The 21447-nt window shown below is 41.4% G+C and overlaps 1 protein-coding gene across 25 annotated transcripts in view; it reads right to left on the bottom strand.

Moving 5' to 3' along the window:
• Nucleotides 1–22: 22 nt before the first annotated feature.
• Nucleotides 23–21447, bottom strand: part of FNBP1 (formin binding protein 1) — a 101584-nt gene continuing 80159 nt past the window's right edge. For 4 of the 25 annotated variants that reach the window (XM_075772268.1, XM_075772254.1, XM_075772261.1 and 1 more), the window contains 7 exons: nucleotides 16711–16725; nucleotides 12704–12813; nucleotides 10353–10485; nucleotides 9136–9257; nucleotides 8540–8679; nucleotides 7973–8131; nucleotides 3932–5397 (listed from right to left, as the gene is read on the bottom strand). In XM_075772268.1, coding sequence (XP_075628383.1) covers nucleotides 5363–5397; nucleotides 7973–8131; nucleotides 8540–8679; nucleotides 9136–9257; nucleotides 10353–10485; nucleotides 12704–12813; nucleotides 16711–16725 — 714 coding nt within the window. In that variant the 3' untranslated portion in view covers nucleotides 3932–5362. The other 21 variants (XM_075772256.1, XM_075772265.1, XM_075772271.1 and 18 more) reach the window with 11 other exon arrangements.

The raw sequence follows: 21447 nt of genomic DNA, 5'->3' as shown, positions 1-21447 counted from the left end.
TTTCATTGTTACAAGGTCAATATTCGCTTTCAAATGGAAGCACTTTATTTGGTTGAATTCTGTCTCCAGAAATGAATGGGCAACACCAGAACCTTTTACATTGGCAATGAAATCACAACACTGAGATGCCACCAAAATCTAGAGATCAGTGCTCAAACACACATACACACACATATACAAATAAAAAAGTGCTCAACATCATCATGTTAAAATAGAATTTGGCTTCTTTTAGGTCTTTTGACACTTCAGGCAGGAAAACAAAAACCAGAGAACAATATGCATCAAACTAAATGAACTTCTGAAAAATACTCAGCATTAAACACAGTTTTCAGTATCAGTAAATATGTTTCTTCTCTATTTACAGGTGTTAAGAAAGGGCATTAGAGACTTTTGCTGGGGATAATGAGATTTCGTAGGATGTACAGTCCACGCTTCTGGGCAAGGTTAGTAAATTCAAGCAGAGTTTTTATAAACCAGTCACATATTTAGGCCTTCAAATTTTGCAAACGGTAAATTCTACAAAATTCACTCATTTGTTACCCTGAATAAAGGCAGCGGAACAGCAATGTGTAGGCTACGATACATGACTGTCAGCTATTTTTTTCTTGCAGTACGTTTTAAGATCCGGGAACTAGTTGCCAAGTTTATAAAAACTCCATACGTGGGCTTTTAATAGAACTTTTGAAGAAAATCAGTCAGCTAAAGCTAATGCTCCTTCGAAAGCGCTAGTTAGCAACACAGACATTGCAATTGTTCCAATGTTCCACAGAGGCTGACAATAATATACTGTCCACCTAGATTAAATATATAAAAGCAAACTTTTATCTAATTTTTTACATAGATGGCACAACAATAGGTGACAATGAATTCTTCTTAGCTGCTGATTCAACAGTGCATTGGACACGAGAATAAAAATACTGCAGCTAAAAATATTTTAAAGATATTTTTGCACACCTGGTAACTGCTTAACCGTTTAGATCCCCCGACAGATAGATGCAACGAAGCCTTTGCCCAACTCTCTGTAGAGAGCCACGGCTGCCAGCCGCACGGATCACATTCTGCTAACGGAGGCTCACGCATCGAAACAGTTAAGCGACCACAGTAGCAGCAATGAGGATGGTAATTTAATTGATTATGACCCTTCCGACACCGCTAACGCTGTAGCTGAGTGGCCTCAGTGTTGGTATCGCCCGCTTCTTGCTGCAGGCTCCTGAGCCGCTTCGTTAGATTAAAAACCAAAACCTTTTGCTGGTTGATGCTTGCAGGTATTAAGCACCATAATACAACAGCTACAGTACTAACTGTAGGACTGAGGGACTTTGTGCTGTTAAAAACAAACGGTGGTATCTTGAATGGAGAGAAAGGGACAGAGTTACGAATGCAACATGTAACCCAACTCAAAAATTACTTCGTCCTGAGTGGGGACGACGTAGGCAACCCCCAACATGAAGAGTACGCGGCTCCTGGACACAGTTCTATGAGCTGACCCTGTACAACAGCACAACGGGCGGTAAAACAACACACACACGTTTGTCTGCAAAGTAAACCTGAGGAATTTCATTTTAGGGGTGCTGCCTGTAGCGGCTTCCATATCAATTTCCTCAAATTCTGGGGATTTTACAAAATACGCTCAAGTTGGCCAAGAGCAAGTAGATTCCCCCAAATGATGTGTTGGTCTATGAATAAATTAGGCCCTCAGGAGCTACTATGTAGAACTGACTCTTACAGGGCTCAAACATGTACAAGATGACTGCAAAATCCTAGCAATGGGAAAGATTCAGGGGAAACCAACAGTTAGAATACAGAAGTTTAAAAAATGCAATCGACTCTTTCTTCGGCAGTTGAGGTCCAGATCACGTGCTATTTGGAGATAGCATAGCTCTGTCTCCACTGCGTGACGTGACAAAGTGCAGCATCACTTATCGTGCTTCAAATAAAACCACGTGAGAACAGGATGGTCACAATTCCTGTCTGGCTTCTGGGTCCAGGTCCAGTCCATGACAAGGTGGGAGAACGAAATAGAGCGCAGTTTTCTTTTTTTCTTTTCTCTTTTATTTTTTTCTTATAAAATTCTGTTATTCAAACATTAACTGATGAGAATGCACAAAAAGTCATGCAAAAGGAGAAGGCAGGTCTGAAACGCTGAAAAACAAACCAACAAAAGAAAACTGCAAAGAGATTAACAACGACGAGCCACAAAATAACGTGACCCTCGGGAAGGTGGGCGCAGGCAAGGCAACAGGGCGAGCATGCAGACTGAAACGAGAGCAAAACGGAGGTCTTTGTGACAAGCAAAATGGGGCTTCAAACCAAAATGCCAGTGTCTGTGTTTGTGTGTGTCTGTGTGTGTGTGTGTGAGAAACAGGAGGTGGGGTGGATAAAGGGGAGGGGGCAGAGAGAACAAGCAGGAAAACAAGCGTACATACGTGAGCTTGGAGGCTTTCAGGAAACAGCAAGGTCATAGGGATTTAATACTCGGAATGATCATCAGCCTAGATTTAAAAAAAATAAAGGCTGACAAGTATTAGTGACCTTTTGGGGAAAGCAGAATATTGAATAATGCAAGTGGATCAGATTTACTATCTGCAGATCCAGAGCCCAGTCCAACTGCTGTAACACTGCTCCCGGGGGGGGTTTCCCCCTGCATGCACCCCCCCTTCCAAGCTGTTCGATGAGACTACCTGCAGGGTTAGCACTAAAGGCACCGTGTGAAACGCTGATGGATCAGTGCATACATTCAGATGGACTGAGAGACAAGGGAGGACAGAAGACAGACCAGTACATGCTTGGGACTCTCCGGTTACCCTGTGCATCAAAGGGCAGCCAGCAGTTCTTTGACCGGTGCTGGGAGGAATTGGCGGGGGGGAAGTGTTGGTTATGTTTTACGGAGGGGCTGTGCCAAGCTGGCAGAAGAGTGGGAAAAGGCAGGTAAGTTAATCTGAGCACGTAGCATGCCATGTAAAAGAGCAAGCGTCTGAATGATACTGGGATGGAATTTAGGTCTGAATTTTTCAAGTGGGAACTCCAGACAAGACTGGGAGTCTGGCTTTCCATGGGTGTGTTTTAACTGCCTGCAGGGTAAACAGACCATTTTGTTTCTCCTTCTGTGACAAGCTCGCCCCGAGGTTCTTGCACCAGCACAAACACCTTTAGGAATCTAAAACATAAGAAAGACAAAAAGAAAGAGATGGGATTAGAAAGAGGCTGGGGAAAATGGGATCCCTTAAGAGTAGCACTGCCTGCGGAGGTTAAAGGAAATACAGCATCGAAGCATCTACCAGGTTACAGGGTTAAGGAAAGCTCCCAAACAAACAGCAACCAGGCACCCTCAGCCCTTCCCTCCAGCCTGGGGATGAGCATCACCGGACACTGCTCTCTGCTGGGAGGAGGATGTAAAACTCAGGAGCAGGATCCTGCCAACACTTTCTTAGTGCAACAGAGAAAACAAACAAAAATGGCTTTTTAGTTTCCAGTCTGCAAAGGAGTACTGTATCTGTTCAAGTGACAGATCCAGACACCACGAATGACACTGAAGAACAACAGGAAGGTAAAACACAACAAATTTTGCAGCCAAATCCAGACTAGCTATCCTTTCCACACAGGCTGCAAAGACCTTTCATTCCTAAGGGAAGTGCAGACAAACAGGTAAATGGAAGCAGACTGAGCCTCTAAACCCATCCTTTGCCACATTCCTGTACCACGGACTTCTGAACTTTCCAATCTCCTCTGCACCCATTTCCATAAAAGAAAAAACTCCAAATGACAGCATGAAAAAGTTTTCACAGAGCCACTACAAAATATTTTTCCTGAAAAGGAATTGCATTTGTACTTAGTGTGGGAAGCAGGTGAAAAGCAGCTCTGGGCCATTTGCTTTCCCTCAGTAAAGTTAAACTTAAATGAATTGCCATTAAAAAAAAAAAACTCACAGAGATGAGAAAATATAATGTTTATTAGAAGAAGACACAATGGTACATCAAGCTATAAAGATATTCCTGACAGATGATGATTCTTTAAAAATAAGAATAGAAACAGAACCACCACACCGGCCAGATTTAACAGACCTTAAACACAAACCAAAAGTTTCTATGCAAGGCCGACCAGATGCAGGCAGCTGAGTAACCAAAACCACTTATCAACATAAGAGGGACTGAGGAGTTACCAAAACAACAGCTAGGTTAAGCAGAAGAACAGTCTATAAACCCATTTATATTTATACACATATAAAAGGATAAAAACAATTCAAATTCAAGTAACTTTAGTTTTTAAGTTATGTTATATACAATTTTTTTTATATACTGGGAAAAACTAAGGGCAAGTATTCAACAAAAGGATTTTTAAAAGCCACAGTCCAGTTTATAATTACTGTTTCCTAAATAATTTGGCAAGCATTAAATAATCAGATATATCCTAGATAAAAAGTGCATCAGCATGGTTAACTTTTACCTATTTATTTCTATAAGTCAAGGCTCTGCATAATGGTTACAGCAAACAAACAGCAGAGCTGCAGCACTGAGAATCACAGAGCTGTCTGTAAGGATTTATTTCTATAATTGGAGGGGAGGAGGAATCGACCCACAGCGGCAAAGGAGCTGAAATGCTCATCAGCCCATGGCTCCAAAATTTATCAGAAGTTGATTACTTGCATGTCACCCAAACAGCCAGTCGTCCTGGTGGAAGCAAACATGGCATTTTTGTCGGGTGCAATGGAGAGTTTATATAAAGCTGGTTATTTCATGCAAGTTCTTTTGTGTATCCCGGTATTTCGCAACATCCCACAGTGAAAGATGGTTTTGTTCCCAAGCAGATTCTGAGGTACCATATTCAATAACACATATGGTCAGTCTCGAGCAAAAAGATCCAACTAGTTCCTGTATTTGACAGTTGTCAGCACCATCTGGTGCAGAAAAGCCCTGCAAGAAGCTACAGCCACGTGCGCACAGAGGAGCTTTCTTCCCCCTCCCCTAGCAGTTCGAGGTTAGCGTAAGCCCCGAAACATGAGTTTACATCCAACAGATCCAATTCTTAGTCTGCATGGGTTTTCACACTTACAATAGTTTCCTGCGTGCATCACAAAGAATGAACTGTGTTGGCTCTCATTTCTATTAGGAAGGACAATAATGCTGTTTACAACTGAATTCATACAGTCGGGCCAGTACTTTCATGGGTAGCGATGCACATTTAAATTTCGAGAGGTGAACTTATACGTGCATCAGCTGAGTGAACGGTACCTAACAGAGTCTTTCATTGCTGGAGATATGACATGTGCATTCATCTCTTCTAAAGAAAACCTTCTGAAACAGAGCTCTTAAAACAACCGTAGCAGCAAACCAGCAGACTAAAAGGTGAACAGGCCTACGCAAACCTACTCAGAGATTTTCTGAAGTGATTTGTACACATCTGGAAAAAAAAAAAGGCAAGACAATATAGACATTACTGTTCTTTTTTGTGATAAGGTTTGCTAACACCCTCTGACCAGAGGTATCATTGTAAACTTTACAAACAGCCCTCACACAGGTATTTGCAGGACCTGGCTGGGCTCCCATGATGACTCAATCAGGAGGGCGACTGCAGCACATGACTTACCTGTCCTATTCATCTCAGGTTTGGCAGCACAGCCCTGACAACACAGGCTTCGGCTGACTGGAAAAGCTCGCCAGCTGCCAAGCGGCTTTTCACGAAGCATTTAACAGTTGCACGTCTCGGGCAGAGCTGCCTCCGGCCATGGCACTGGCATAGCCCAGGCAGGTACACCCGAGCCAGAATTGATTCTGCAGGCTAGAAGAGTCACAAATATGCTCGGAGCTGGTGTGAATGCTCCCCCCCTTCATGCAATGAAGGTTTAGAGGTACCAGCTGCTTGAGTTTCTCTCCAAAAAAGAGGAAAGAAATACTAAAGTTTGTAAATGCTTTAGTATTTACAGTATCATTTTCAGGAACATCGCAGCTTCTGGCTCAAGGATTGAATAAAGTCACTGCCACTAATATATTAAAAATCAAATTTGCAGCTTACAACAAAGTTTGTCGTTTAAACACAGTAGCCCTTCCCCCAAAATCTTCATACTGCTACTGCGACTTTTTATGGAAAGTTTTCTTTTCGCTTTTCTTTTTAACCAGAGAATTGAGAAATAAAAGAGGTAAATACTGGCTGCAGCTGTATCAGCCTTCACTCCCAGCACAGACTGCATTCTTAACCATCATTCAGCATCATCCTGTAACTTACATAATACCATTAACATATTAATACAATTTTCTGGCTGGTATTGCAATACTCCTGCAATATTCTCTCCATAAGGGTAAATTAAAGACAAACTTTTGCTAGTTCAGTTAGCAGGACTGTGTCAGGATTTCTCACTTCCCATCCAACCTGCTGCTCTGCTCATAAATAGGCCATTTGCTGTAACCCTTCCACTGATGTGAACCACGCTGCGTATCTGAGGGCAGGAGAGCCATGCTTGTTACTTAAGACAGATTTAGATGCCACACTAGCTTAGCTGTTTCAAGCAGCCTACACTGCTGAAAAACAAATTTTCCAGCAGAACAATAACTTTGCTTTCAACTATTGCCACACACAAAGCAGTTGGTCTCCACAGGAGAGGACACGGGGGTAAGAGACGGGATCTCCCATTCTGTGTTTTCTGACTTGTTCTGAACATGAAGTAAGAAGAATGTACAATCCACGCTCCTCTTTCAAAAGTTAACAAAAGCTGACAGAGGGGCTGAACTTTTTGCACTCTTTTGCATCTCAACTGACCTTGTATTTGCCAACACAAACATTAAACTACTGTATTATGGCAAAATAAAACAAGACCCCAGACTTTCATCTGCAGCAGACAAGGCACTGCAGTTTAATACTGCATCCAAGACAGTGAACTGATCAAGTTATAGTGTTTGTTTACAGAGACAGTCCTACTCCTCTCTTTCTACTGTCCATAAACCCCAATGAGAATGGTTCAGTTTTCCTTTAAATTGGATGAGGCAGCTTGTTTCACACCAAGAACTCTAAAGCTAGAAAACACAATAATCCGAAGGATTAAGTGACTGAAAAAAACACATAAATTATGTAACAGTGGACTTCAAACACATCCTGATTTGAAACAGGATGAAAGTCTTTTGATTTCTCTGTGTGTTATATTACCAGGTGCTCATGGTGCCAACATATACTCTATCCAGGATTCCCCTGTAACACCGTTTGCTTACACAACACCTATCTGTGAGGGGTTAAAAGCAACAAAAAACCAGAAGATTGCTGAGTCTAAGCTCTGAATGTCTCCATTGATCTTGCATGAGCAAAAGATTAAACTGTTAGTTATGGTCATCTGAAACAGCAAATACATATTCTGAAACATATCAAAGTGGGAAAGAATAAATCTTTCTTAATGTTTTACTGAGGTATCAAGGACCACAGAGTGCTGTATAGACAGGTTTTGGCAAGATCCTTCCTTTCCCTTCCAGACACACTAACTAAATGATGACCAGGTTTCAATCCAAAAGATCCACTGAACACATTAGACTCTGAAAGGCTACCACACTGAGACACAAAACAGCAGTCTAAATATTTCCTATATAACATTCCACTGAATCAGTTTGGGACAAACAGCTGACTTGTGAACATGTCTGAGCTGCCACCTGGATATCGGAGGAAAGCCCGTGTTATTCCAAACGGCTTTGTGTTTCCTGCACTAAGTCCAATGTGCAACGGCAGCGACAGTTGAACAAGCACTGCCTAGGAAAGGCTACATTGCCCCTCCAATTTTACAGTCTACCACACTATCCTTCTCTGATCAATAAAAAGCACGTTTTGCAGTACAGCAAGCCATATTAGTCCACATATGAAATAATGCACCTTGTGGCATTGTACAGACTTTTAAAAGGCTCTATCAGCAACACAGAGCAGTTTCAGGGTTGGATACCTCTGTGAAAGCAAATAAAGTAGTAATAATAATAATAATAGTATTAAATATAAGTCATAGCACCTTTGGCATTTTTGTCCAAATAGACTTCAACATACGACGTAGGGACATAGCCCTCCTCATCTTCATTCCTTCGGATTCGTGTCCACCCGTCACCTTTGTCTTCTTCTATTACATAGAGCATTTCTCCTTCTGCTACAGAAATTGTTCCTTCATTCTGACCTGAAAGACACAGTGACACGGAGTTTAGGCTGTCCTGCACAATGGGAACCCCAGATGCAGCGAGGGGTGCTCAGGGCACACTGACGACACGTTGATGTGACTTTCTTTGCATCACTAGCATCAAGAACAAGTGCACGTGATTCCAGATACAACAGTGTGTACACAAAGAAGCAGATAAATGTGATCCTGACATCAGAGTTTTGGTCCTTTTTCTTACAGAATCCCTGCATAACAGGACACAAATCACTGCCTTAGTGCCTCTCTGCAGAACAGAATCATGCCAGAGCCTCACTTGCCCTTTTTTGTCTGTTTAAGCACTGCATGGGTTAAATGAAGGTTTCCCACTTGTTCTTGGCCTATGAACTAAACAAAACAGTAAGTAAAATAAGAGTAAAGTTTGAGTCATACCTTCAAATGTATAGAGCGCTTTACATGTTCCTATGGTGGGTAGTGGTTCTTCATCATCAAATTCATCGTCAAAATCCGTTGCAGGTACTTTCATCTCAGTCTCCTGACTTTGCTCTTCTGTGTAACTGCCATCTGGGCTGCTCAAGAGAGGAAAATACACAGCAACTATAGCAACCAGCCTCCGGAGCAAAGAGAATGACTTGGTTACCAGACACTTAAGGCAAGGTGAGCAACTGTAGTGGGTGCAGCTCAGCAATTCCAAAGCATGCTCAGACCTGGCTGTTAACACTACCAGCTGTCACAACACAACGGGCAAGACCAGTCGTTTTTCCCATCAAAAGCTGTAAACAACCGCACCGACCTCACCTCCACAGCAGTGAGGGCAGGGGCTATTGCACATTTCATCAGATTCAGAAAAGTGGCTCAAAGTTGGGATCTTCTATATGCTGAAATCAGGCACTTGGAGTGCCTGCCTCTAGTCTGGTTACTGAGAAAGTTGCTGAATGCTGCAGAGCTACAGTTTTCCTGATTAATAAGCTAAAGGAAGCGGGTCCAGCTATCAGCCTGAACAGGACAGCTCTGTACAGATACTGTACCTCTCCCGGTCCTGTGCACAGCTGTTTACTGCTGAAGTGTTCTGCGCTTCATACAGTCCGCTCTGTCGCCGGGGCTGTTCAGTCCGCATGGGTAGCCGGCCCTCCACCTCAGCCAACCAGCCCTGCAAGGGGAAAGCAGTCTCATGCATCAATCATGCTTCGACTTGCAAGAGGCATTTATGTTGCTTTTACCTTGCTGTGTTATATTTGACATTCAGACTATGGAACTAAAACCAGACTGCGAACATATTTAAGTTTTCCTTTGGGTTGCAGTTGTCAGGGGGAAGAGATTCTGTATTTTAAGAGTATATTAGAACTATTGGTCTTGCCAAAAAACACACTTACTGAAAAACTCAATTCTTTTTTGATACTGGGTGCTGAAAACACTGTGACCCAAGAGAGGCAGTTAACAAAAGCTGCTGGGAGATGCTGCTGCTCTAGTCACAATAAAGTAAAAAGACATGTAGCAGCTTATAGTAGTCTAAGTAATGCCAAAAACGCAGCAATTTCAGTGACTGCTGAATGCAAAAGAGGACTAAAGCTGGGGAGGATGACAGACCCAGTGATTTTCGAGTGGATAAGAAAGCAACAGATAGTAAAGTCAACAACTGTAAGAAACATTCAAAATTAACAGGTTCTATCTGTCTATGTACATAGCGTAACTTGCAGAGCAGAGTCTTTTCTCAGCCCTATAATCCTTCTCATGCAATTATAATAGCTTCATATATTCCAAATACTCCTTATGCTCTTGAGATTTTGTATCTCAAAGAGGCTTCCTGTTAACGGCAGACTATTCCTTAAAACGTATTTTATGTGAAGGCTTCTGTATTGCTGTTAGACTATAAATGGTGCTTTACATTTATGTTCCTCTGATTTTCCACAGACATCTGTAACATGACACTTCAAATGATTTAATTAATTAAATAAGCATCTGAATCCCTCTGGGCAGTCCAGAGAGCACTATTTTCTCTTATCCGCCGCTTAGCACAATTTGTTTTCTGTGGCAAATTAAACAGCAGGATTGTTGGCTGACTGTCACAAGAGACAGTGCATGTTACACAAAGAGGCTCAAAGATCTCAATTAATGCAAGTGCTTAAGTAGCACTTACCCATACATGGTAAGAAAGTGCATCAATACATCTGGAAAAGCAATGAAGCATCTGCTTAGAACTCAGCAGATGCTGAGCTACGTTTTACTGAAATGTCTCTTCCCATACCTCAAATTTCTGAACTTCTAATCGTAACTTTTCAATGTTCTGTCCAAGTTCTGCTAATCTGTGGTCCACACTCGCTGCATCTCCCATCTGTGGGTTCTTGATATACACATCTTTCATTTTCGTTAAGGCATCTCTGAAAGACAGAGAAAAAATAAAACATGTAAGTATTAGCGTGGCTGGGGGCAAACACCTTTCTCCAAATGAGGACAAATGAAAGGATAATAAACTGCCTCTTCTTTACTCTGTGGTTCAAGCCTAATTGGTGACAAAGGTAACTGAGAACATCCAGGCGGGCACTTTTGCCCTGTATAGAACCAGCCATTAAAAAACAACAGTAAAATCACTTGCCAGAAGAGAATTTACACTGTCACAGATGGAAAAAAAGCAAGTGATGCCTTTGCCTACAACATGCCAGAGGTACACAAGCCAAACTCTTCAAGGCCCTACTTTAAAAAGAGCTCTCCACGCTACAGGCAGCTGAGGGCTCTCACGTGAGCGAGGCTGGCAGAAAGAGCCTCACCGGTGGATGGTGAGGCACAGGAGGCGTGCTTGTCGGTACAAGCACGCAACACGTTTTGACCAAATTATCCCAGCTCCATGTCCTCCACTTGAAGAATCTTAGTGGAAAAATGACTGACCTCTTGGACAGAGGCCTTTCGCAAGGCAAAAGGAGAAATCTGGTATTGACTTTTAGCCTGACGCATTCTGTTATTTAGTTCTATGATTTCTAATTGCTAACCCTGGGGAAAAAAATAATAAAAAAATCTTGCAACCAGTGCAATGAATGACAGCTTCAGCTTTCTAGATGAATATCATCCCAGTTTTTGGGGCACAGACAAAACAGTTGCATCATTCTCCATCATAAGCTGAAATCCAGTTGAGAAACTGGGACAAAGAGCTGGACATGGACATGTTAGTAATAAAAATGGAGTGCTAACCAGAAATTCTCACCCTGCCTGTTGCAGTTTGTCTTTTGCAACCCAAATAATTTGTGAGATACTTATTTCACACTGCTTAAAACGAAGCTAAATCCAGATGGTTTGCATTTGTCACAGCACCGCAACAGATGGACCTTAGGCCACATAATGCGGCCCTGCATCCTGTGAAGTTATACAGCATTTTGACTAGACTCCTTCTGGGGGCTGTGTTTCGTATCAACCCAGATGCCGGGGGTTTCAGAGATGTTAATTTTAAGGCCTGCTACGATAAACGTGGTACTGTACGGCCAAGATTAACGCAACACATGCCTTCATGAGCTCCCTTAGGAAAGCCTGTGGAGCTCTGACAGCAGTGTGCTACCTTTGAACTGAGGAAAGCTGGGGCTGAAAGAAAAAAGTTATCTGCATGATGATGAACGTTTCAGAGCTTACAGAAGGGTGGACTTATGAGTCCATTTCCTGTATTACTGGCACAGCTATTCAGCTTTTCTCTAGGCATTACTTGGGGGAGAAAGGTTAATGTGAGTCCCACGACTCAAGTTAACACTCTTTATATTTTAGAGTTTCCCACCAAACTCTTGACAATCGCAATCCTGTGCCTGCCTTTGTTTTGTGTGTATAGAAAATGAGAAAAAGTGTGGGTGGCAAGGAAGCGGGACTGCTCTGTGGTTGAAGCCCTAAGGGACAATATTGCAAACATATGAGTCATGATTATTACTATTTTTTTAACTCTTATTTAACTGCTGGTGCTACTTCCTCAATCATATACTACCTTTACTTAAAATAACTTCATTCTGCTCTGATTTCATATCTAACATTGGGTTACCTCAGAATCAATACAGAGCAGGAAAGAAAATCTGTAAAGACAAATTAAGTTACCACAGAGGAAAACACCAAAGCAACGTGCAGTTTTCCTTTCTTATACATGATATAAAACAAAGAAGAAACTTTGGGTTACCAGACCAAATAAACAAGTTCCTCAAAGCAAGCTAGCAGAAAATGTAGGCACATCTGTACAAATGCAAAGCAATATTTAGGGATAGACTAATACCAGAGAGGGTAAGTCTTGAAATTATTCAGGGAAGAAAAGTTCTGTCTCTTGCAAACATAACATGCTGAATCTCTAACACAACTGCAGAATGTGAACAAACACAAAGCAACAAATACAGGCTGCCAGAATCAATAAAAAAATGTGTAACAAATAGCCTTATTAAATAACCAATTTCAGAATATAAGTTGTGGAAAACCTTGCATCTCTCAGTGTTTTTAGCCATAAGTAAACTCTGGTTCTTCTTTTCTTGGAACAGCACATCAAAAAACCAGAGAACCTTGTTCTTATTTGCTCTCATATTTTAATTTTCTGTTCTATATGAGACTACCTATTTCACTTTTAATTGGAGAGGTTTGGCATACCTTTGATCCATCTCCTTCTGAATGTCTTTGTTTAGTTCATCGACTTTTTGCTGAAGTTTCTTTCTTCTTTGCTCAGGTGGGAGATTGCTGAAGTCTTCTGGCCCTGCTCCCTGCACAGAGTGGAACGAAGGGGGAAAAATAATAAATTAAAAAAAAAAAAAATCAGAGCCTGAAAGAATCCTTCAGGATTGCATTTTGAGAACAGCTCACAAAAATCTGTGCAAAATCACAATGGTCTGAAGCATTGTTGTCATTCGTACTGAGAGTTATCAGTTCCTGAATGGTTAGGAATCTTAGAAATAATCCCAGGACCACATCCCGCTTCCATACCAGATGGCTAATAGGAGATCACCAACTGAAGAATGCAACAATTAAACAGCAAAGCTGAGAAGCTATCTTTATCTGTAGTTACCATCAGATTTTATTTAACAGAGTTCCATTCTCATGGAAAGCTGATCTTTCCTGCCTTTCTCTAGTCTGCTACAGACAGCATCGCCATAAAAGCAGTTGCTAGCTTCTACTCCTGTGTGACAGTTGCACTTCTCACATACATTACTAATTGGTGGCCTGCTCTGCATAGTCTGAGTGTTAGTCCATCACAGTTAATTTATGTCAGGGCTCTCCTGAACACCATAAGGTAATAAAAGAGCTTCCTCTGCGATTCTGCAATTTAAAAACATGCTGCTTACTTTCCAGGATCCACATTCCATGTCAAAGTCTCTCAATTTTTCCTCTCTCACTCATACTAGCATAGAAATCAGGAGTTATATCAAAGCCATAGAACCAATCTGAAATCATAACTGAAGGAAAAAAAAAATTGAAGACCACAGTGGTTACCTTTGTGTGATTCTGCTTGAAAACCCCTTTTCTGCCTTCAAACTGCTATGCCTCCTCTTGATTGCCTCAATTTGATACAGCAGATAGATGACACATAAAACACATCCACACTATTTTCTTCAAAGTACCACCTATTTTTCTCTTGCAAGAAGGCAAGGGGGACAGTTTGGATGGGCCAGACTGAACACACATCAATACTAACTAGTTGCACCATAAGGGAATGAGGTTCTTGTACATAATCCTGAATTTGTACAGGTTTTTCTTGGTTTTGCTTCTGTGCATTCCATGTCCCATTTCTAAGGGGGGAATACCAGCCTATGGGAGAAAGAATGGTAAAAACACAGAGCTGAGTAACCAAATTCAATGGCCCATCAGCTTACTGAAAGCTTGCGAGCAGAGTTGCAACATTAGTCTTCCTAAAACACCGTGTGTCTCAGAAGAGTGTGATTTAGTGGACACTCTGCCACAAAAGCTGCCCATTAGACCTTTTCAACCCTGCACTGAGCGTGCTCCGAGATGGTAAGCTCGCTCTTCTGCATTTGCAGAACAAGCTGTTTACAAGAAAGTGTGTGGGTGCAGAGGGGTGGAGGACAACTACAGACAGATCAGCTTCTCCTCTGGCCTAGCAATTTCAAACTAGCAGAACGGGCAAACCTAATGAAATTGCTGCCATATTGCTTTTCAGTTAAAGATGGCATATGTGCCGAGTTAAGCCTTGATCAACTGTGTAATAATACACTTAAAATTCCATTTCATGAGACAATGAGAAAGCAAACTTAAGACAAATTAAAAAAACACAACTAAATAAGTTACACTTATTCTAAAACTTCAGCTACATGAAGTCCTAGCAGTGCTTAATGTTACCTGCTGTGCATAGTACAGGAGAGATCCATTTTAATTCATTCTTTAATGATAATAATATTTTGCTTGGTAATAACTGCCACATCACATTAGACATGAGAATGATCCAATATACTGTATGGATAATCTACACACTAAAGCCATACTTCTCTTTTTAAGGCAAAGCATCTGGATGTAGCTTTGTAAATAAACAAGCAGTTACAAGAAAGACTATACGACATTCTTCTCAACCCTAAGCAACAGAGATGATTGAAAATATCCCTGGTTATACATTAGGAGAATGCAATAGATTTGGAACAAATTTGGGAAAACATCTTTTTGATTCTTCAACTTCATTCAAAAGCTCTAGGCTGGACTAAATTCAGTATCTTTGTTCACAATGCTTCAGACCAAAGCATCCATGGGGCATGGAAATGCGTGCCTGAGAGTAGGTGATCTCACTCAGACTTCATTCCATGCTCAATAATTTTCCATCATAACAGAAGCTACAGTTCCTCTTCCAAAAGGAAGAGTCAAGGAGCAATTTTTGCACATGCTGGGCACATTGCATGCTCTCAAGCAAAAACACACCTGGGCTATCTCTCCAGTAGTGAACACTACCTACATTTTTAGAAATGCTTCAACAGTGAGGTGTGTGGGGGGGAAAATCTGTGCTATTTTTGATGTGTTATCATAGGACCAGCAGAGCCAGTGCTCACGAGATTTCCTTGCATAAAGATACTGGGATTTAGGATGCAAATTGTCCCAAGATGAAGGACTGTGAAAAAAAGAGGCCATGTTAGGACCAGTTTCTGTGCTGACGTTACATATGGGGAGAGCAGGAGGTCTACCAGCCACAGTTTCGGCTCTTGTACAGCTAGCATCCGAGAGGAAGTCACTGACAAGTTGACTTCCTCTGCCTGAGGCGCACACGGATCTCAGCCATCTCTGCACAACTTTTTGATTTGTGCAATTCTTGGGGAAAGGCCAGGTCAGCCACTGATTTTGGGAGGATTTATTCCTACATATAAAGGCTTAGCTCAGCTACACAACATACTAGCACTGCACTAGGAAAACAACAAATGGAAATCCCTGGAATAAATGCATTGGACTACCAGCCAAAATAACAAGGTTTGCAAGTAAGCTAGAGATTTCCATCACTCCTCAGGCCCACCACAGGTCTTCAGTGAGAAGCAATATTGCTAATGGAGCCCAAGCAAGTCACTGTGTTGACAGAGCAGCAGCAGGACCAAAAACCCCCAGAGCTACAGCACGTAGCTTTCACGGCCCATGCATTTCCTCCAAATAAGCTGCTATGAACAGAACAGGTCCACAATGATTTATCCAAAAACAATGTATGTGTAGGGGGAAGAGAGAACCTAAAGGCACCGACTAGTGAGGAATGAGAACACTTTCAAGCTAACACAGTAAAGGTGCTACTGCAGATCCTCTGAAGCTCTCTGAAACTGCAATTTACAGCTCTTGCATGAAGTGGGTCAGCAAACCAGTCGCATTCTCCTTGTGACTGGACTCTCAAAGGGCAAAGGAATGTAGACAAGCTGTCGGGAACATATCAAGGTGTGGAGTATCTCAAGCAATACAGTACCTTATATATGAAGTTCAGCACATAATTTTCTTTCCCAAATATGTTCACCCCTTCCCAACTCAGTAACGTGTTATCTTACCGTAGTTCAAGAAACCTTCCCAGCTGCATCCAAGATAGAATTTAGGATTCACATACATGTATATCTCTCCATTTGTGAATTCAAATCAGATTGAGTTAACCTTGTTGGTTAAGGTTTACAGAACTTATTAATTAATATAATTATTAGTTATTCTGAACGACTACATAGGGCTGTAAAATGTAGGTGATAATGATGCAGATTTCCAGTAATGCCTGGACATGGAAAGCAAACTTTGCAGCTATGTTACACAAAACCCCATGCACTTCTCTCTGGAAAAGGTCCACCCAGCACAGAGACCTTTATTTTTTTTTTTCTTTAAATGTTTTAATATATTCTTATACAGTAGCAGAATTACTTGATACTGTTTTTCTACATTTTCATAGCCCTAGATTATAAAAGTGAGAACTAAACTATAGAGTTAATTTTTAGCAGCTTATTAGAAAGACTGAATTCTGATCACCTCTATTAGACTCCAGACCTGTGTATTCAGAGTTATCTGATAAATATCAAAAAAAGCAAACACAAAGAGGAAACAAATTTAACAGTTAATTTCAGTGTCATGTCACGCGTGACACAGTGCACATTAAAACACACATAGAAAATTGTGATTAAAACACAGGACAGGCATGCTGTAAATGTGCTTACCAGCTTGAGAGAAAGCTTCATGTAAAAATTGGAGAGATACGGGGTGGGGGGGAGAAAGAGAAAAAAAACAACAGTGCATCAGTAGAAGAGGAACTTTTTTAGACTGATGTTACAATAAAATGACACACAATCCCCTTGCTGTTGGAAGGCAAAATGGGTAACACTAACAGATCTGTGCAAAAGTTCACAAGATGGGCCAGCGTTATCAATCAGCTGCCGTTTCCTCGCCAAAAACAGAAATGGAGAAGTGTTGTACCTCTACGCACGTGCTTTAGTACTGCAGGCAAAAGTCTGACTCAGATTGCTTTATTTACAGCGGCTACAACAACCGTGATTTTTCGCATTACAGTAACATCTCTGAAGTGGAAAAAACCCTCAGACCTGGCAAGGGTATGCAACCTTCGATCAAAAACATGCTGAAATGCAGTCACGAGCATCAGCCCCTTTATGCAAGGGCGATAACATCTAGCCAAACCTCAGTGAAGAGGTAAGGTACGGCACTTGGCCTCTAGCACCAAAAAGCACGATGGGATCTCCAGTGATTTCCTAGCTCTCCGGCCTATGTCTAAAGGACAACATCCCTGAAATATCCCTGTCGATTCCATACAATGCTGTCCAGGCAGTCACGTAAAGTCATTTCATGTTCTTGTACAATTCAAAGACAAATGCTCAGTCTCAAACGTACTTTGGCCATACACAGTCAGACAAGGTCAGGACTGAAAAGGGGGGGGGGGGGGGGGGGGGAAATCTCTCCTCTTTACACCAAATTAATTCTATGACAGCATGGTAAGACATTGTTCAAGCTCCTTAAATGATCTAATTCTTCAAAAGTTACCACATTTCCTGGTACAGAGCCAAAACATTATCTTCTAGTTACTCTGGGAAAGTAAGACTAAGAAGTGAAGGGTACACTGAAGGAGCCTACACAGCAGTATGCCTCTGCCCCACATCACTTGCAAACGCAGCTCACAACAGCGCTGGAGAGCCTTGGGAACTGCCAGATTAAGAAATGTGCCCAGGCAGCCGACCACCAAAATTACCAAAGCCCCTTCCAGTGTTGCAAGACATTAGGACAGCTCCAATTCTACAGGTTTTCCAGGAGACAGGGAAAATAAGAGTGCTACAAACGCCTTTCTGTTCTGTGCCAAGGAGTACAAGCTCGCTGCTATTCAAGATATAAAGCCAGATTTTAAAGGGAGAATCCAAACGACACCCAGCCTCCTCCAGCAATCTGCACTGTGCCCGTCCGACCAGCTCTTTGGGGACAGTTCTGTGAAATGCTCAAAACTACGCAACAAACTTGGAAGTGCGTAACTGCACATCCTCGGTGTTAAAGATAGCTGAAACATGGAAGTTGGAAAACACCTCTCACTCCAGACAGTGATCTGTACTGTGAGACTTCGGAACCTCTTTCCATTCAAGAGTTCTCCGTTATTTTACTACCAACAGCTCCTGAAGATGATGCTCTCAAACAGTTGCTCCATTTTCAGCAAAAGCACAGTTCTTTAGGATTGGATTTAAAAGAAATAAAGGTGGCTCCACGCCTACAATGTTTTTGACAGCATGATTTAAGAAACAGACATTTTTCAAAAATAACAATTACCATTAGTTACCAGAATTTGTACAGTAATACATGCCAACCATTCAAGGAAAACATATGGCTTTGCAATAAATAGTGAAATACTCCATTTGAACTGATGCATTCAGTGAGAACGCAGCAGTTAAACTTCCCTCTGAAGTTCAGTCCATTAGGAAGTAAACACATGATAATAATCACAGCGCAATGAAGAAATTCACTCTCTCAGCTACGAGGCCATTAAAAAAGCAAACAAACCCAATCCATTTGAGAGAATAATCATACAAGAAGGAGAAAGAATGAGCTAAAATACACTGCTGAAGAAATTCAGCATAGGCAGCTTTTGTTTGCGTAATTGCTTTAGCACTCCTGTGAACTTTAGCATAGACATGATCAGCACAAATTGAGATCCTTGTACATATATACAGACAAGACTCATGGTGCAGAATAAATATTTACCTATGAAGCACTCTATAAAAGGCACAAATGTATGCTACATGCGCTAGTTTCTAAACACTACTCACTCTAAAGGCACTATACAACTGCGAACAATCATCTGCATCAAGACTATTCTTTTGCTGTAAATTCAGCAAATTTGAAAAGGATTACAGACACTGTATGCCGAATTCTTATGCTGTTAAGTATGACAAAGATAGAGAACTTATTAATTTCCAAATAGTACATCAGGGATTGTTATAACCAGTAAAAATAGCAAAGCAGATCATAGACTGGAAACAATGAAATGCTGAAATAAGTCATATTCACAGTTTTCCATTTCTGAAATGTATTCATAATTTTACATGACAGTGATTCAGTTTCTAGAAACAAATATAAGCAGACTGAAAATAAATCTGCATTAAACGCTAAATAACTACTTTTGCCCATTCTGCTGGGTTTTCACAGCTAGAAACTTGCTCACAGCTCCTGGGAAAACAGGGGCATTTTTTCCTCCAAGTGATTCAATAAATTACTTTTCTTCAAAATGAGCAAATCTGTTTCAAGCTGTCGATTTAAAACAAGTCTAGCTTAGTCTTGCAGGGAAAAAATGAAGAGCCTACGAGCCACAAGCTTCAATAACACATGAGAAAAGCATGAAAGCCAGCAAGTCCATGTGTTATTGGACAGTCACGGACACTAACCTCACTTACAGAAAACAGGGTTGAAATAAATGATTGGACTTCCATACAACCAAGAGGCAATTTTCTTTCTTAGTGGTCCTGTAACAATCTCCCCATACTCTGTTTTATCCGGGTATCAGATTTAGAGGTCACGTGTCTTGATTCCATGAACTATCATCATTGCAGAGAGTTCAGGGAAGCTTGAGAAAGCTCTATGGAGCGCTCCACGACATGGCACAGAACGTGTCACTGCACTGCTGTAAATCAGGGATTGGCTCGTGATGGTCAAGACTGCATTCAAAATCATTTAGAATAAATGCATGGAACCTGCTTGTAGTACTTACTCTGAATTTCACAGGTCCAGCTACTTTAATTGTGCCAATTTCAGCATTTCCAGGACTAGCAGACATATCTTTCCTGCACATAACACAGAAAGCTGCAACTTGCCTCCCACCAAATTCTCCTTTTATCTTTTACAAAGCACATTTCCACAGCACACTCTAACAGCGTTGTAAGTGGGGTTAGCGACTGTGTAGCAACGGTATGGGCTGATCACACCATACACGGACTTACAACATATTCCCTAGCCTCAATGGCACACGTGGGTGTCCCTAAAGTCCTCTTCATGAGTTCTTTGTGAATATACAAAGACTGTGTCTGCTGGTGAGTCAGCAAGAGAAAACACACATCCGTTACACTGGAGACGAGCATCGCACCTCTGTGTTTACTGCTTCTACAGCAAAAGACAGCTTGGCATTCAACTAGCCTTTACGTGCAAAGTGGAAGCTTCCTAGAAACTAGGCGAATATTAAGAGTTTAGTATTCTCACAAAAATCAGAAAACACCGTATTTTTAAATGCTAGCTTAAACACACAAGGTCAGAAAACATCTCCCTCTGTGCTAGAATGAAACATGGCTTTAATGACCCCACCCACCAAAAAATCCTGCTCTTGGCACAGATTTAGACACTTTAGCAATAACAAGTATTCCCAGGGGCAGAGAACAGAGCAGGTACGAGACAGGTGGTGTATTTTGTTTGCTGTTTCTGCATGCTCACAGAACAACAAAGTACTGATCGCCCTGGCAGACCAACAGCTAAGTGTGGAGGGAGAAGACTGCACACTACATCACAAAGGCAAGACGGGATGATAAGGGAAAACATTAACTGGTGCAATGGAAGTAAAAATCACATTGTAATGAAGTCAACAACTTCCCCTAAAAAGGAAACCACAAAAGTCCCTCCGTAGGCCTTATGGAACCACCCAGAGGCTGGAACTTGGGTAATGACAGCATTATCTGCGTCCCAGCTCCCAGACCCATCCTCTCCGCTCCGTCGCAACCCAGTCTCCAAGGAAAGAGAGGAAAGGCAAGTCGGCACAGCACAGCAATTCAAAGGTGTAAGTTCTACCCCTGGATTTTGTTAGTTCAGAAGTATTGCTCTTTAAATAAAGGTGCTGATGTTACTGCCGCTATAGCAATAAAACAAAAGAACACAAAATTAATATCAACTAGCAGAATACAGAGTCTTCTTTGTCCTCAAAATGGAATTAGAAAAAGCAGAGCAAGCATAAATGAAATTATGACTTATGTAAGTGGTTCCTCATTTTTTGTACTCTTCTGGCTTTAACTTCCCTAAAGAGACAGAGCTGATTTTAAGTGTTCTACTACTTTTATACTGCCTTTTAAAAAAGTTATTAGAAACAGCACTCCAAAACTATGTAAAAGACTTTTTTCCCTCCTCCTCTTCTAGTTCTGATCCATGACAAGTGCTGTAATGGCTTTACAGTATTTTCTACAATGGACATTTCTGCTGTTGGGGTTAGAAGAAGGAAGCTTTGAGGAAAATACAAAAATGTGATTAGAAAACCATAGACACTGACAAGAGTCAGCACCTAAATTTTTTTTTTTTTTTTAAAACAGTCTAGGATTTCATATTGGCAGTGACCACCAATACTCATATTGGCGCCTCTACATTAACCTTGCATCTGTTGTAAATTGTTCCGGCATCTGCTTCCTTCCACGAAAACAAGATTCATTGGATTT

The sequence above is a fragment of the Balearica regulorum genome, chromosome 20, assembly GCF_011004875.1.
Source record: "Balearica regulorum gibbericeps isolate bBalReg1 chromosome 20, bBalReg1.pri, whole genome shotgun sequence".
In the NCBI taxonomy this organism is placed as follows: Eukaryota; Metazoa; Chordata; class Aves; order Gruiformes; family Gruidae; genus Balearica; species Balearica regulorum.
This window is presented reverse-complemented; position numbering and strand designations above follow the sequence as displayed.